The sequence below is a fragment of the Bufo bufo genome, chromosome 10 (genome assembly GCF_905171765.1).
Source record: "Bufo bufo chromosome 10, aBufBuf1.1, whole genome shotgun sequence".
NCBI classification, from domain to species: Eukaryota; Metazoa; Chordata; class Amphibia; order Anura; family Bufonidae; genus Bufo; species Bufo bufo.
In genome coordinates, this window is record NC_053398.1 from 5,011,990 (window position 1) to 5,027,577 (window position 15,588).

General features: G+C 48.9%; 1 protein-coding gene across 1 annotated transcript in view; it reads left to right on the forward strand.

Moving 5' to 3' along the window:
• The window catches only part of OTOG (otogelin), a 120,973-nt gene that overhangs the window by 97,228 nt on the left and 8,157 nt on the right, over positions 1-15,588 (forward strand). The window contains exons 36-52 of the mRNA XM_040410305.1: positions 925-1,042; positions 1,268-1,347; positions 1,856-4,482; positions 4,736-4,904; positions 5,052-5,197; positions 5,638-5,712; positions 6,900-7,083; positions 7,226-7,446; positions 7,559-7,697; positions 8,044-8,238; positions 8,370-8,582; positions 10,412-10,516; positions 10,815-10,925; positions 11,001-11,102; positions 11,668-11,766; positions 13,525-13,565; positions 13,689-13,764. Of these exons, the coding sequence (XP_040266239.1) occupies positions 925-1,042; positions 1,268-1,347; positions 1,856-4,482; positions 4,736-4,904; positions 5,052-5,197; positions 5,638-5,712; positions 6,900-7,083; positions 7,226-7,446; positions 7,559-7,697; positions 8,044-8,238; positions 8,370-8,582; positions 10,412-10,516; positions 10,815-10,925; positions 11,001-11,102; positions 11,668-11,766; positions 13,525-13,565; positions 13,689-13,764 (4,701 nt within the window). The remainder of the gene's footprint in view (positions 1-924; positions 1,043-1,267; positions 1,348-1,855; positions 4,483-4,735; positions 4,905-5,051; positions 5,198-5,637; positions 5,713-6,899; positions 7,084-7,225; positions 7,447-7,558; positions 7,698-8,043; positions 8,239-8,369; positions 8,583-10,411; positions 10,517-10,814; positions 10,926-11,000; positions 11,103-11,667; positions 11,767-13,524; positions 13,566-13,688; positions 13,765-15,588) is intronic.

Sequence of the window (15,588 nt, forward strand, 5' to 3'; positions counted from 1 at the left end):
ACATAAGGGGTGCAGCACAGAAGGAGACATAAAACTGGGGCTACATGAGGAGTGCAGCACAGGAGGTGGAAAAACGGGGCTACATGAGGAGTGCAGCACAGGAGGAGACATAAAGCTGGGGCTACATGAGGGGTGCAGCACAAGAGGTGACATAAAACTGGGACTACATGAGGGGTGCAGCACAGGAGGTGACATAAAACTGGGGCTACATGAGGAGTGCAGCACAGGAGGTGACATAAAACTGGGACTACATGAGGGGTGCAGCACAGGAGGAGACATAAAACTGAGCTACATGAGGGGTGCAGCACAGGAGGTGACATAAAACTGGGACTACATGAGGGGTGCAGCACAGGAGGAGACATAAAACTGAGCTACATGAGGGGTGCAGCACAGGAGGTGAAATAAAACTGGGGCTACATGAGGGGTGCAGCACAGGAGGTGACATAAAACTGGGGCTACATGAGGGGTGCAGCACAGGAGGTGAAATAAAACTGGGGCTACATGAGGGGTGCAGCACAAGAGGTGACATAAAACTGGGGCTACATGAGGGGTGCAGCACAGGAGGTGAAATAAAACTGGGACTACATGAGGAGTGCAGCACAGGAAGAGACATAAAACTGGGGCTACATGAGGAGTGCAGCACAGGAAGAGACATAAAACTGGGGCTACATGAGGGGTGCAGCACAGGAGGAGACATAAAACTGGGGCTACATGAGGGGTGCAGCACAGGAGGAGACATAAAACCGGGGCTACATGAGGGGTGCAGCACAGGAGGAGATATAAAACTGGGGCTACATGAGGAGTGCAGCACAGGAAGAGACATAAAACTGGGGCTACATGAGGGGTGTAACACCCTTTTGGGGCTTAGGTTTCAGGATAGCTGTGCAGTGAGGAAACTAAGCGTCATCCATTTTGTATTGGCAGATTCCAAGTTGCGTGTCGTTCTGCGATCTTCCTGTGAGTGGCGCTATGATGCTTGTAGTAGTGCTTGTTACCGAACCTGCAGAGACCCGGCCGGTGAACGCTGTCACGGTGTCCCTAGGTAAGTTGTTCTCCTGGATTCCCGACATTGCTGCTGATCTCAGCAACGCTCCAGTTCCACTTCTGAGTCCGTGTTCCCATTCCATGCTTCAGCACGCCAATCATCCTCAACAGTTACTATTTCCTCTAAAACCTATTGGTTAGCAGGGAATTGTTCCAGGGCCCCCAGACTGCAGTAGTGTGGCCCCTGCTCTCAACAGTCTTGTGTCACACTAATCTCTTGTAGGGTTGAAGGTTGCTTCCCATGGTGCCCACCAGACATGGTCATGGATGAAGTTACTAAAAAATGTGTCTACTTCCCTGACTGTAAGTATCCGACGTGTCTGTGAATATCCGACATGTCTGTGAGTATCCGATGTGCCTGCGAGTACCTGATGTGTCTGCAAGTATCCGTGTCTGCTGTTACTACCCAACGTGTCTGCAAGTATCCAACGTGTCTGCGAGTATCCGATGTGACTGAGTATTCGGCATGTCTGCGAGTATCTGACGTGTCTGCGAGTATCTGACGTGTCTGCGAGTATCTGACGTGACTGCGAGTACCTGACGTGTCTGTGAGTACCTGATTTGCCTGTGGATATCCATGTGCTTGCAAGTACCCAATGTTTCTGCGAGTATCTGACGTTTCTGCGTGTATCCGATGTGTCTGGAAGTATCCGATTTGACTGTAAGTACAGGACATGACTGTGAGTTCCTGATATGAGGAATATGGAAGGGGCTGATGCAGATCATCTACCCCTGTGTGCAGTGTGGACTGCGCGAACTGACCTTTGGCCTGACCTCTGATCATTGCATATATTTCACTGTTTATTGGCAGGTATTGAATCTGCAGTCAGTCTGACCACGTCCACTACCATGAAGGTGGCCTCATCCCCCGCAGCGCCTGTAACAGGAGCCGGTGCCCTGACTGCCTTTAGCACCAGACCTGTCTTCTCCACAATCATCTCTGCAGCGCACCGCACCACACCTGTTGCTCCATTACACACCACGACGCAGTCTGGAGAAAGCTCCACTGATATTGTGCGCACCCCAACACAGGCAGACATCCCGAAGACCAGGACACCTACTGCTCTTCCTAAAACTACAAGGACTCAGGCAACATCAGGTGCAGACATTCACCCCTCACACGTATCAGCCCCTAGGACAGTCACCACCTCATCTCCATCTCCAGGCACTATCTCCACTGAGACCGTGTACTCTTCTGTGCCAGCCACCTTGACAACATCGGATGACGCCCATAGGACTTTGACAGCTTGGCGGAATGTAACAAGGTCAGCAGATTCTTCACCCACTGCTGGAGTTCAGATCAGCCGCACTGTAACCCATTCTGAACAGTCCACCCCAAGCACAGGCCCCATGAAGTTGTCCTCTGAGCCACACACATCTACATCTGGAAGTACAGATCACACTGTCTCACAAATAGACCAGGGATCGTCCCTCCCACCATCAAGGATCACATCTACACACTATACCATGGTCCCTAGACCACCAGAGAAAGCAACATCAGTCACTGGGATTACAAGGAAAACAAGTCAAGCTGTTGAGACCACTGGACAATCCACCTTGCAAACCTTCCTAATGTCCACCAAGCTGGTGACCGAAACAGAGATTTCACATGCGAAGGATCTGACTGAGTCTGTGGGAGGAATAACCCGAACATCAGGTGTAAGTAGCGTTTCTCAGAAGATCACAAAGTCCACCACAGAAGCTCCTCTAGTCTACAGTGTGCTGCCCCTTACCACAAGTCAAGACACAAGAAGCAAAGAATCCTTGTCTGGCTACCTTCCCAGCAGCTCTCCGGGCCTGGTGACGATCAGTGTTTCCAGTATCCCTGCACAGACTCAACCAACATCTGTTTCCATCACATTGTCAACAAGACCATCTACTGCCGTAACATTTACCTCCAAGGAGACATCATTAATGTCTCAGCTGCCTACAACTGAAGGAACAAGATTAGCTCCAAGCCCAAGTGCCTCATCTCAGGCTACATCTAGTGAGCATGCAATTTATGTGGAAGGAACCAAACTACAGCGCTCAGAAGCCATCACCATGAACTCAACCTCAGCGACAGCCATTACAACTATTACCACAAAAATAGCTCCATTGACTTCAGTGGCATCCAAGGAGGCACGCGCGTCTACTGAGCTAACATCCCATGGCACCAGAACCTCCAATGCCACTCAGATGTCCACCAAACAAGGGACTGCACAACCCATAACAGAACCCATAGCCACAGCACAGTCCACTAGGCTCATCCTAGACTTAAGGAATGTAACTGGTCCAATAAAATCCACCCCAAGCACAAGAGCAACACTGTCACCTACTGATCTTCATGTATATGATACCAAACTGCCTCCTACATACCCCTCTGAGGAGACTTCTCAGCAAACATCTCAACCAGGGCTCTTAACAAGGACATCCAGCATAAGTGTCACAATGGTTCCAGACCTGTCAGTAACACTGAGCCCCACCTATAGTAAAACCATTGTGACCCTATCATCACCAGCTTCTGATCGCTCTCTGTTCTACACCTCCAGAACAACACAGTCCAGGACTCTAGAAACATATGGAAGTGCTCCAACCTCATTATCTCCAACTATTTCTCATCCTGGACCATCAGTGACCACACACACTAGCACAGCAGTGGTGACCATGTTTCCAGACACCGTAACCATGACACACATGAAGCCTGGCACTAGCTCCACACCAGTGCAGTCTCCCCAGCACAGTGCAACATCTAAAGTCACCACAGAAAGACCATCTACAGAAGAAGCCATGAGTACAACTGAACGGAGAGATCTGTCACCACCAGAGGCCTATAAAACCACAGCTCTCTTCCCTTCTGCTTCTCAACCAGTGGTTGTATCTGAAACATTAGCCGCTTATCGTCCGTCAACTGAGGCCTTGATGTCTCCTGGGTCCATTACTGAGGAGAGCCAGACCTCAGCTGTGACACCTGCTTCATCTACAATGTACCACCCATCAATTATCACAGGCTCGTTAACCTCGCATGGTGACTTCACATCTCACAGTGAACAGACTGTGGTGGCTCCTGACATGAGTACAAGTGTGACAGCAAAATCCCCATCAACTTCACAGACAAAATCCAAATATTCCACATGGGCAGAAGCCTCACCGTACCCTCTTCATACTTTGTCTCCTGGAAACACCAGTTATGTTCCGGTGTTCTTGACACATGGCATACATGTACAAGTTCCAGACAACCAGACGACTACTCCCAGTGTTACTATCCGGCCCCAGTACAAACTGCCCCCCACAACAGAAGCAGCGTCCACTCAACTTCTAGTGATGACATCATCCAGAGCCTTCAGCGAGACAGAGACATCTTACCCTGCCCTCCAGAGCAGCACTCCAGATATCTCGACAGGAATCACTGTGTCCTCCTTATCATCCAGAGAACCTGCCACAAGCCAGCCATGCATGGTAAGTAGGAGATACGACATGTATAGGGAGCAGGTCAGATGCATGATCGAGCATGACTAGCTCTAGTATGACATGTAATGTGTGGGACTTGTTCTCTCTTCTGGTCAGCATCCTGTTGACATACATAGTCCGCAGCCTTTATGTAGCAGCGGGGCCCCTGCAGGCACTGGGTGCTGTGAGCCATTTTTGGCACATCTCTGGTGACTTCAGGAGGGCGCTGGATCATGGCTGATGCACCCTTCTTGTCTTGCAGCCATACACAGAAAATGAGTGCATTAAACATATCTGTGTGGACGGACAGCTAATCCAGGTGAACAAATCACAGCACTGTCCCTACAACGTCACTCAGCCCGGCTGCGGACTCCTAGGATTCGCAGTCCAAATCAATGGAGATCGCTGCTGCCCCAGATGGGAGTGTGCCTGTAAGTATGGGCGTCCCCGGGCTGAGGGTGACATTTTCCTCCCCTTCCCCCAGTCCATCTCCATAAGGGGGGAACGGATAAGCGTGTGGCCGCCTCTGCTCTGTTGGGGGACTTCCATCTTATTCTCTTACCTGCTTCTCTTTCCAGGCCGCTGCTCCCTCTTCTCAGACTTGAGCTTTGTTACTTTTGATGGACGTTATCTTGCGTTGTATAAAGAAGCCTCGTACATCTTGACTCTGACAGAGGAAGAATCCATTACGGTGCAGGTTTCACAATGTGGACACACAGGCCAGGTGAGGAACAGCAGGCGGTGCAGGACACCAGAGGGAAGAGCAGCAGAGGAGACAGAATAGGGTCACAGATTGTGCAGGGAAAACCAGGGAAGACATTCCATCAGAGCAGATGTTACCCTCCAGGGGTATCTACCATACACCCCACCATACTGCAGCAGCGGCAGGCCTGGTCCATGCATCTGCAGATACAAGCTGGGTGTGAGGACTAACTGAGAACGTTGCAGGGTCTGGTTAGTGTCATCACCAAGAGGCTTCTGTGAGGTAGAGTTGGGGTTGCATTGGCCTGGTGTGTGGTAGATCAGAGAAGGTGACTGTGTGGCCTGACATCTCTGTAACGGTGAGGATGTTGCTCCCTGACAGCGTTGGGTTCTGGGGGGAAGGAGGTCCGGGATTGCTGTGATCAACCTCCTTTTCTTTCCATACAGGTCAGTGAGAACGAGGTTACACTGTGTTTATCTGCACTGGAGCTGACCTATATATCCAACCAGATCATCATCAATCGTTTAAACCGAAAAGTAAGTGACCTCATGGCTGCTCACAATGAATAATTTACTAATCATCGCCGTCCATCTGGGACATCCCCCTATTCCTCACCGCACCCTGTGTCCAGGTGTATGATGTGGATGCAATCAGTGTCGGCCAACCTTTGAATCCGACACTGCTAACTGTTTACCAGACCCATCTGTCCTCCTCCTCCAGTCCCTCTGTCCTCCTTCTCCTCCAGGTTCCTCTGTCTGCCTCCTCCTCCTCCAGGCCCCTCTCAGCCTCCTTCTCCAGGCTCCCCTGATAGCCTCCTCCTCCTCCAGGCCCCTCAGTCAGCCTCCTTCTCCAGGCTCCTCTGATAGCCTCCTCCTCCTAAAGGCCCCTCTGTCAGCCTCCTCCACCTCCAGGCCGTCTGTTGTCTTCCTCCTCCTCTTTACAGCCACTCTGTCGTTGTCCTCCTCCTCCAGGCGCCTCTGTCGGCCTCCTCTTCCGGGCCCCTCTGTCAGCCTCCTCCTCCTTCAGGCCCCTCTGTCAGCCTCCTCCTCCTCCAGGCCCCTCTGTTATTTTTCTCCTCCTCTTTACGGCCACTCTGTCATTGGCCTCCTCCTCCGCGCCCCTCTGTCAGCCTCCTACTCCTCCAGGCCCCTCTGTCAGCCTCCTCCTCCTTCAGGCCCCTCTGTCAGCCTCTTCCTCCAGGCTCCTCTGTCAGCCTCCTCCTCCTTCAGGCCCCTCTGTCAGCCTCCTCCTCCAGGCTCCTCTGTCAGCCTCCTCCTCCTTCAGGCCCCTCTGTCAGCCTCCTCCTCCTCCAGGCCCCTCTGTTATTTTTCTCCTCTTTACGGCCACTCTGTCATTGGCCTCCTCCTCCGCGCCCCTCTGTCAGCCTCCTACTCCTCCAGGCCCCTCTGTCCGCCTCCTCCTCCTCCTCCAGGCCCCTCTGTCAACCTCCTCTGTTTTTCTCCTCCTTTTTACAGCCTTTCTCTCGGTCTCTTCCTCCTCCGGGCCCCTCTGTTGGTCTCTTCCTCCTCCGGGCCCCTCTGTTGGTCTCTTCCTTCTCCGGGCGCCTCTGTTGGCCTCCTCCTCTTTCAGGCCCCTCTGCCATCGTCTATTGATCCTGCTGAAATTTATGGGATTTACCAACATTGATTTGTATGTGGCCCAGTTTCTGGTTGAGTTTGATGGACTTCTGCCCTTTGTCCCCTCCATGTGATTTCTATGATAGGTTGTGGTGAACTCGAGGAATGCTTGGCCAATGGTCAGGAAATATGGATACAAGATTGTGGATACTGGTAATATGTACTTAATCGACACTCCATCAGATGTGAAGATCCAGTGGTTTCACAGCACTGGTCTGATGATCATTGAATCCAACTCCACCAGTAAGCCCACGTCTATGGGACTTTGTGGTGAGTAGTACAAGTACATGGTCAGTGACCGCACGGCCACAATACACCACGTCCAGATGTGTACGTAGAGCTGGCTGTGGCTCTGTCCTCCTAGAGTGTCTCAGATTCTAGAAAGGCGATTGAGTCGTATTCTGCTTTTTAGGATTCTGTGATGGGAATGCAACAAACGACTTAATTTTGCCCAACGGCCGAGTCTTGTCCAAGAGCGATGATTCTGAGGAGTTTGTGGACAGCTGGCAAGTTCCCTACACACTAAAATATGTAGGAAAGGAGAGACACCGGGACCTGAACTGCACAGTGATGGACTGCTCCGAGTGCTTCCAGCTGATCCTCGACCAGGCGTTCAGCAGCTGTCACCCATATGTAAGTACCCAACAGGGCCGAACCCAAGGGCCCACAGGGACCTGTGCGCGGGGGCCACTGGATGTGTCTAGACAGGTCAGCTCATGTTTCTCACCGTCCAAATGTCCTGCAGGTGTCTCCAGAGGCGTTCTGTGAACTGTGGGTGAAGGACGTAGCATACGCTCAGGATCCATGCAAAGCCCTGACTGCCTACGTCGCCATGTGCCACAAATTTAACGTCTGCATTGAGTGGAGGAGACCAGACTTTTGCTGTAAGTAGCGCCACTTGCATCCATTATTGGAGCCGGAGCCATGGATCTGATGTTGGTGATGGTACTGGAATACGTAAGGGGTATGTGCATGTACATATATACGCTGCACCGGAACGCCCCCTGCTCTGTTTGACATCACTGGGGTAGGGGTATTGTCACTCCCTTTCAGATGACGGGGTTGACATCAGGTTGAGGAGGTCTATGGCATGATCTCTTTCTCTGCTGGATTCACTGGATCTATCTGTATGGTTCCCCGTGACTAGAGTGTGAGCTCTTGGGTGCCACATTACATTTCAGAGACATGTCAAGGACTTATTGTGTTCTTCATCTTCCCTGTTCACTGCAGCATTTTACTGCCCCCCATCATTAATCTACCAGGCATGCCTGCCGGTCTGTGACATCACCCCGACGTGTCAGAACAATGAGATTGACCTGTACGGCAGCGAGTCGTGTGCTGCACTGACTGAGGGCTGCGTCTGCGCCGAGGGAGAAGTCTTACACCGGCCATACTCCACTGTCTGCATTTCAGAGAGCAAATGCGGTAATTACCCCTGATTGTCTGCATGCACCCCTAGCTCCAGTAGCACCCTATCATTTGTGGTGAGTGGAGGAAGTAGTTCCGCTCCTTGGAAGTAGTGCATGTTCTGAAGGTAGTGATGTTTGTGGTTGCAGCTTGTACGGACAGCACAGGGACCCCGCGTGAGATCGGAGAGGTCTGGCGGCTATCAGGGGCCGGATGCTGCGCCTATCAGTGTGTCGATAACGATACCATGGTCCCAATTCAGCTCGGCTGTTCTGATACAGAGGAGCCGGAGTGCCGGCGATACGGAGAGGTGCTGGTGTCCATCTCCCATGACCAGACATGTTGTCCTCAGAAGCTTTGCGGTAAGTGCCTGAAGATCTACGTAGCTGGAGAGCTGCTGGAGAGGATCCCTGATCTCAAACATCTCCAAATGGAGATGTTAACCCATAAGTGACTGCTGGCATGCTTTAATGGCAACGAAAGATAAAAATTATAAAAATAAGAGGTAAATAAATATTAAAGTAATAAAAGCAAAATCAATAAAAATAAAAAAAATATATAAATATAGGAGGCTAGGTGTGGTGTATACTCGTACACATCTCTACGAATCAATTAACTCTCAATATTTTTTACACATCAACCTTTTAAATTTTTATGTATGTGTTGTACCACACGAGCCGCTGCCTTTTGTCTTTTTTATTTTGTGCAACTTGGGGAATTGGATTTTACAAAGGGATGGGGGGGGGGGGGGGGCGTCCTGCTTCTTATAGCTTCATTGGCAATATTAGACTTTGGTTCTCCTCAGCTGCCTGGAAGCGTTCTCATCAGCCACTCAGCTAGGTTCCCATTAGCCACCCAAATATGTTTTGCTCAGCCACTTAGACATATTCTTGTTAGCTGCTCTTACATGTTCTCAGCTGCCTAGAGGGGTTCTCATCCTCCTCCTGATTGGGTTCTAAGCTGTCTAGATGGGTTCTTCTCATCTTTCTGGTCAGGTTCTCAGCTGTCTAGATGGGTTCTCATCATCCTGCTGGTCCTGTTCTCAGCTGTCCAGAAGGGTTGTTCTAATCCTTCTGGTCATGTTCTAAGCTGCCTAGATGGGTTCTTCTCATCTTTCTGGTCAGGTTCTCAGCTGTCTAGATGGGTTCTCATCATCCTGCTGGTCCTGTTCTCAGCTGTCCAGAAGGGTTGTTCTAATCCTTCTGGTAATGTTCTTAGCTGCCTAGATGGGTTTTCATCATCCTCCTTTTCGGATTCTCAGCTGTCTAGATGAGTTCTCATCATCCTTCTGGTCATGTTCTCAGCTGCCTAGAGGGGTTTTCATCATCCCCCTGGTTGGGTGTTCAGCTGTAAAGGTGAGTTCTCATCATCCTTCTGGTCATGTTCTCAGCTGCCTAGAATGGTTCGCATCATCCTTCTGGTCATGTTCTCAGCTGCCTAGAAGGGTTCTCATCATCCTTCTGGTCATGTTCTCAGCTGCCTTGAAGGGTTCTCGTCATCCTACTGATCGGGTTCTCTGCTGCCTAGAATGGTTCTTATCGTTCTTCTGGTCATGTTCTCAGCTGCTTATATTAGTTATCATCCTCCTGTAGGGTTCTCAGCTGTCTAGAGGCATTCTCATCATCCTTCTGGTCATGTTCTCAGCTGCCTGTAGGGGTTCTCATGAGCCACTTAGTTGGGTTCCCATCAGTCACCCAAATATGTTTACATCAGCTGCTTAGAAGTATTCCCGTTAGCTGCCCCTACATGTTCTCTTCAGATGCCTGGAGGGGTTCTCCTCATCCACCCGCTTGGGTTCTCTTGAGCTGCTGAGTCACATTCTTATCAGTAGCATTGATGGGTACTTTTAATGAGTCCAAGCTGAGGACGAGTGTGGCTTTCATGTGGAATTTTTTTGGTACAGTTTTTCAGCAGGATCCCTGTGTTCTCTGTTTCCAACTGTGCCCGTTGTTTTGGATCTCACCATCTTTAGTCCTGGACTTTATTTCAATATTATCTTTAGGTGATTCTCTGTAAAATGTTCCTCAAGTCTTTCCTATTATGTCTTCTGGCTTACACCAGAGAACGTCCATAAATCTGTGGCACGTCTTGAAACCACGTTCCTGTGGTGTTTGGTGCAGAACCTAATGACACTGCTGGATCTTACCTCTTCTTACATCACAGGATTAATTCTAACCGCTTATATCTTTAGTGTGTAATGAGACGCTGTGTGATGGTCTGATCCCAGTGTGCCGCAGCCACGAGAAGCTCACCGCCTATTATCAAGATGGCTCTTGCTGCCCCCGATATACGTGTGGTAAGATCCACTGCTCTTCAGACATGGGATGAGGTATGGTGGGGAGTAGTAGATCCAGTAAAGAAAGAAATGGGGTCACACAGGTCACTGACCACAAGATTTTCTAAGCCACATTTCTGTGGCTCTGTGGTCCAGGATCTACTGTATTATGGTGTATTGACTAGTGGTTGTTCCCTAGCATAAGGATGTTTTCTGTCATCCCAGCAGTCTCTGGCCTCATCTGTGGGGGTGGTGAGAGCTGAGGCTCCACACATACAATCTGTCATCTTCATTGCCATTCTTCTGTTTTTTATTGCAGAGTGTGACCCTGAGAAGTGTAACCAGGTGGACGGTGTCCGTCAGTGTCGAGAGGACCAGACGCTGTTTGCTGTTCGCACCAGGGAGTCGTGTTGTGTCAGGCACTTCTGTGGTAAGGACTGAACTTTCACAGATGTCCTACTGTAAGTAAAGCCCTGCTGCTCACCTCCGTCATTTCTGTGTGCAGGATGTAACGTCTGCTCTGAGCCGGTACCTACCTGTCAGCAGGGAGAAATACTCACCGTCAGCAGCAACCTTACTGACAGATGCTGCCCCACCTACCAGTGTGGTAAGTCCCTCACCCATGTCCAGACTTCAGTAGCTATGATGTAGTCATAATGGCAGCAAAGTAAAGGGGAGGAGCTTCTGCCAAGTGGAGGAAGGGGAGGAGCTGCCGCCAAAGTGGAGGAAGGGGAGGGGCTGCCACCAAAGTGGAGGAAGGGGAGGAGCTGCCGCCAAAGTGGAGGAGCTGCCGCCAAAGTGGAGGAAGGGGAGGAGCTTCCGCCAGGTGGAGGGAGGAGAGGAGGTGCTGCACTGCCATAAGATTCCACTTTTATCAGTTATCCCCTATCCTGTACCCTGTGGAGCCACCGTGAAATGGACAGAGGGCTGGTCAGAAAAGTGCATTGCTGCTCCATTCATTTGTATGGAAGCACAGGAGATATCCCAGTACAGGGGATAACTTTCTATAACCGGAATACTCCTTTAAGCAAACTCTAAACAATACAGTAATTAAAGAACAATCCTCAAGTCTTTATGATTTCTTGCCTGCTGCCCTCTCAAATAATGATTTAATTTAATCATTAATATAACTCTTCTGTGTTAAGGATGTTGACATTTTGATCTTTTCATAGTGTGTGATGCTGCTCGATGTCCAGATATCACATGTGACCTGGGAATGTCTGCAGTCGAGATGTGGACCCCTAATAGCTGCTGCCCCTACAGAACATGTGGTAAAGACTTCTTAATTGTTAACAGTGAATTATTATTACTATAATACTGCTCCTATGTACAAGGATATAACTACTATAATACTGCCTCCTATGTACAAGAATATAACTACTATAATACTGCCTCCTATGTACAAGGATATAACTACTATAATACTGCCTCCTATGTACAAGAATATAACTACTATAATACTGCCTCCTATGTACAAGGATATAACTACTATAATACTGCTCCTATGTACAAGAATATAACTACTATAATACTGCTCCTATGTACAGGAATATAACTACTATAATACTGCTCCTATGTACAAGAATATAACTACTATAATACTGCCTCCTATGTACAAGAATATATCTACTATAATACTGCTCCTATGTACAAGGATATAACTACTATAATACTGCTCCTATGTACAATAATATAACTACAATAATACTGCACCTATGTACAAGGATATAACTACTATAATACTGCTCCTATGTACAAGGATATAACTACTATAATACTGCTCCTATGTACAAGAATATAACTACTATAATACTGCTCCTATGTACAAGAATATAACTACTATAATACTGCTCCTATGTACAAGAATATAACTACTATAATACTGCCTCCTATGTACAAGAATATAACTACTATAATACTGCTCCTATGTACAAGAATATAACTACTATAATACTGCTCCTATGTACAAGAATATAACTACTATAATACTTCTCCTATATACAAGAATATAACTACTATAATACTGCTCCTATGTACAAGAATATAACTACTATAATACTGCTCCTATGTACAAGAATATAACTACTATAATACTGCCTCCTCTGTACAAGAATATAACTACTATAATACTGCTCCTATGTACAAGAATATAACTACTATAATACTGCCTCCTATGTACAGGAATATAACTAATATAATACTGCCTCCTATGTACAAGAATATAACTACTATAATACTGCCTCCTATGTACAAGAATATAACTACTATAATACTGCTCCTATGTACAAGAATATAACTACTATAATACTGCCTCCTATGTACAAGAATATAACTACTATAATACTGCCTCCTATGTACTAGAATATAACTACTATAATACTGCCTCCTATGTATAAGAATATAACTACTATAATACTGTTCCTATGTACAAGAATATAACTACTATAATACTGCTCCTATGTACAGGAATATAACTACTATAATACTGCCTCCTATGTACAAGAATATAACTACTATAATACTGCCTCCTATGTACAAGAATATAACTACTATAATACTGCTCCTATGTACAAGAATATAACTACTATAATACTGCCTCCTATGTACAAGAATATAACTACTATAATACTGCCTCCTATGTACAAGAATATAACTACTATAATACTGCTCCTATGTACAAGAATATAACTACTATAATACTGCCTCCTATGTACTAGAATATAACTACTATAATACTGCTCCTATGTACAAGAATATAACTACTATAATACTGCTCCTATGTACAAGAATATAACTACTATAATACTGCCCCTATGTACAAGAATATAACTACTATAATACTGCTCCTATGTACAAGAATATAACTACTATAATACTGCTCCTATGTACAGGAATATAACTACTATAATACTGCCTGCTATGTACAAGAATATAACTACTATAATACTGCTCCTATGTTCAGGAGTATAAGTACTGTTATTCTGCCCTCTCTGGTTCTAACTGGTATTGCCCTGTGTTTATCTCTGCAGAATGCTCCTGTGATGAGCTCCATAAGCCGGAGTGTAGTGCGGTGAGTGTTGCTTGGTTGACTCTCTGCCATCTGCTGTTATTTTAGAAATAGTGCCGCCCTCTCACTCCGGTATACTCTGCTAGAAATGTCTTTTTTTCCTTTTTCTTTTCCTTGTTTTCTTAGGGAGAAAAATTAGAAGTTGCTGAAGAATTATTGAATTCTGCAGGAAATCCCTGTAACTGCACAGTATATAAGTGTGGTAAGAGTGAGCGGAGCGCCCCATAACACGTGACCTACTGGGAGCAGTGGCGTAACTACCGGGGAAGCAGGGGAAGCGGCTGACAAGGGGCCCGGGGCGGAGAAGGGGCCCGGCACCCGGCAGTGTGTCAGTCAGTCTCTGATTATTTAATACAGCGGCGGCCCCTTCACATACAGCGGCGGCCCCTTCACATACAGCGGCGGCCCCTTCACATACAGTGCGGCGCCATCTTACTGCCAGACAGCACAAGACGGTACAAGCTGGCATCGCGCTGGTCTAATTAGGCCCGCCTACCAAGTTCTGACCTGAGGAGGGAGCGGCAGGCAGGAGAAACAGCGTGGCAGGCAAGAGGAGCAGCACAGCGCACATCAGTCACTGGGCTTTTCAGGTATGTCTGTGCCCGCTGCCTGTGTGCCCCCCTTGCCCCTCCCTGGCTCTTTCAGCACATCCCTGCCTGACCCTTATCTGCACAGCTGCGCCCCTCTGGGCCTCGTCTTTGCCCGCCCTGGGCCCCCAGGCCACTGTCTGTGCCTCCCTGGCCCCTGTCTGCTCCCCTTGGCCATGGCCCTTATTTGTTCCCCCCCCCCCCCCCCCCGGCCTTTGTCTGCGCCCCTGGCCCCTGTCTGTGCCCCCTTGACCCCTGTGTGCTCCACCCTGGCCCTTTCTGTGCCCCCCCAGCCCCTGGCCCTTATCTGTGCCCCTCCATGGCCTTTGTCTGCGCCTCCCCGGTCCCTGTCTGTGTCCCCTTGGCCCCTGTGTGCGCCACCCTGGGCCCTTTCAGTGCAGCCCCTGGCCCTTATCTGTGCCCCCCTGGCCCTGGCCTGTGCCCCTCCCTAGGCCCTTGCATGCGTCCCCCCCCAAGCCCTTGTCTGCGCCCCCCCCCAACCATTATCTGTCCCCCCCCCCAGCCCCTGTCTGCGCCCCCCTACTTGCTGTTCCACCATCTACCCCTGCTTGTTTTGTTACTCTTATATACGCAGAGGGTGGGCGCTTATATGTGCCATAATAAGCCCTAGTACATGGCGGAAGAGCGGGCAGAAGGGGGAGGCTGCCATGTGCTGCAAGCTGTAGACAGTATCACCCCCCTTCCCAATGTTTTATATAAAGGTAAGTAAACCGAAAAGAGAGTCTTTACTATTAAAATATAAAAATACTAAAAACACGGTTTTGGTGACCAACTCCCCCCCCCCCCCCCCCCACACAACACACACTCGCACGAAACAAAAAAAAAATATTGAATAAGGGCCTATGCACACGACCATATGCCCTCTGAGGCATTCGATCCTGGAGCGGCAGTGATCGTGTGGGGGTTGCATGGGGGGAGGGTTAAGACATTGGCAGGGCCCCACAGCAGTATTATACAATGACACTACATGTATATATATTATATAGGAAAAGGATGGCGTGGCAGCCTGGTCTGGTCTAGATCGTGACTAGCCAAAGGAGTGGGGTTTACACAAGAGGAGGGAGTTGCGAAGCGCGTGGGGGATACAAAAATTTGCTGTGGGGCCCAGTCACTTCTAGCTACTTCTAGTACGTGTGATGTCTGCTGCAGTGTGGAGCGCAGCTCTGGAGGCTGCAGCAGCTGTCAGCTGGGACATTGAGCTGTTACGTATATGCTGTTTATCAGTTGCCCTGATTAATGGCTGCGCCAGAATCCTGCAGTAAACCCGCAGCGAGGGGCACTGGTGCCGCAGATCGGGAGAGGCCTGCAGCATGATGGCGCCCGTAACTGCTTCACCCAGCTGATGGGTCATGGCGTGGTTTTGGGGTGACCTCTGTAGAAGAGGGGCAGTAAAGTTGAGCCACTGATCTCTCATCTCT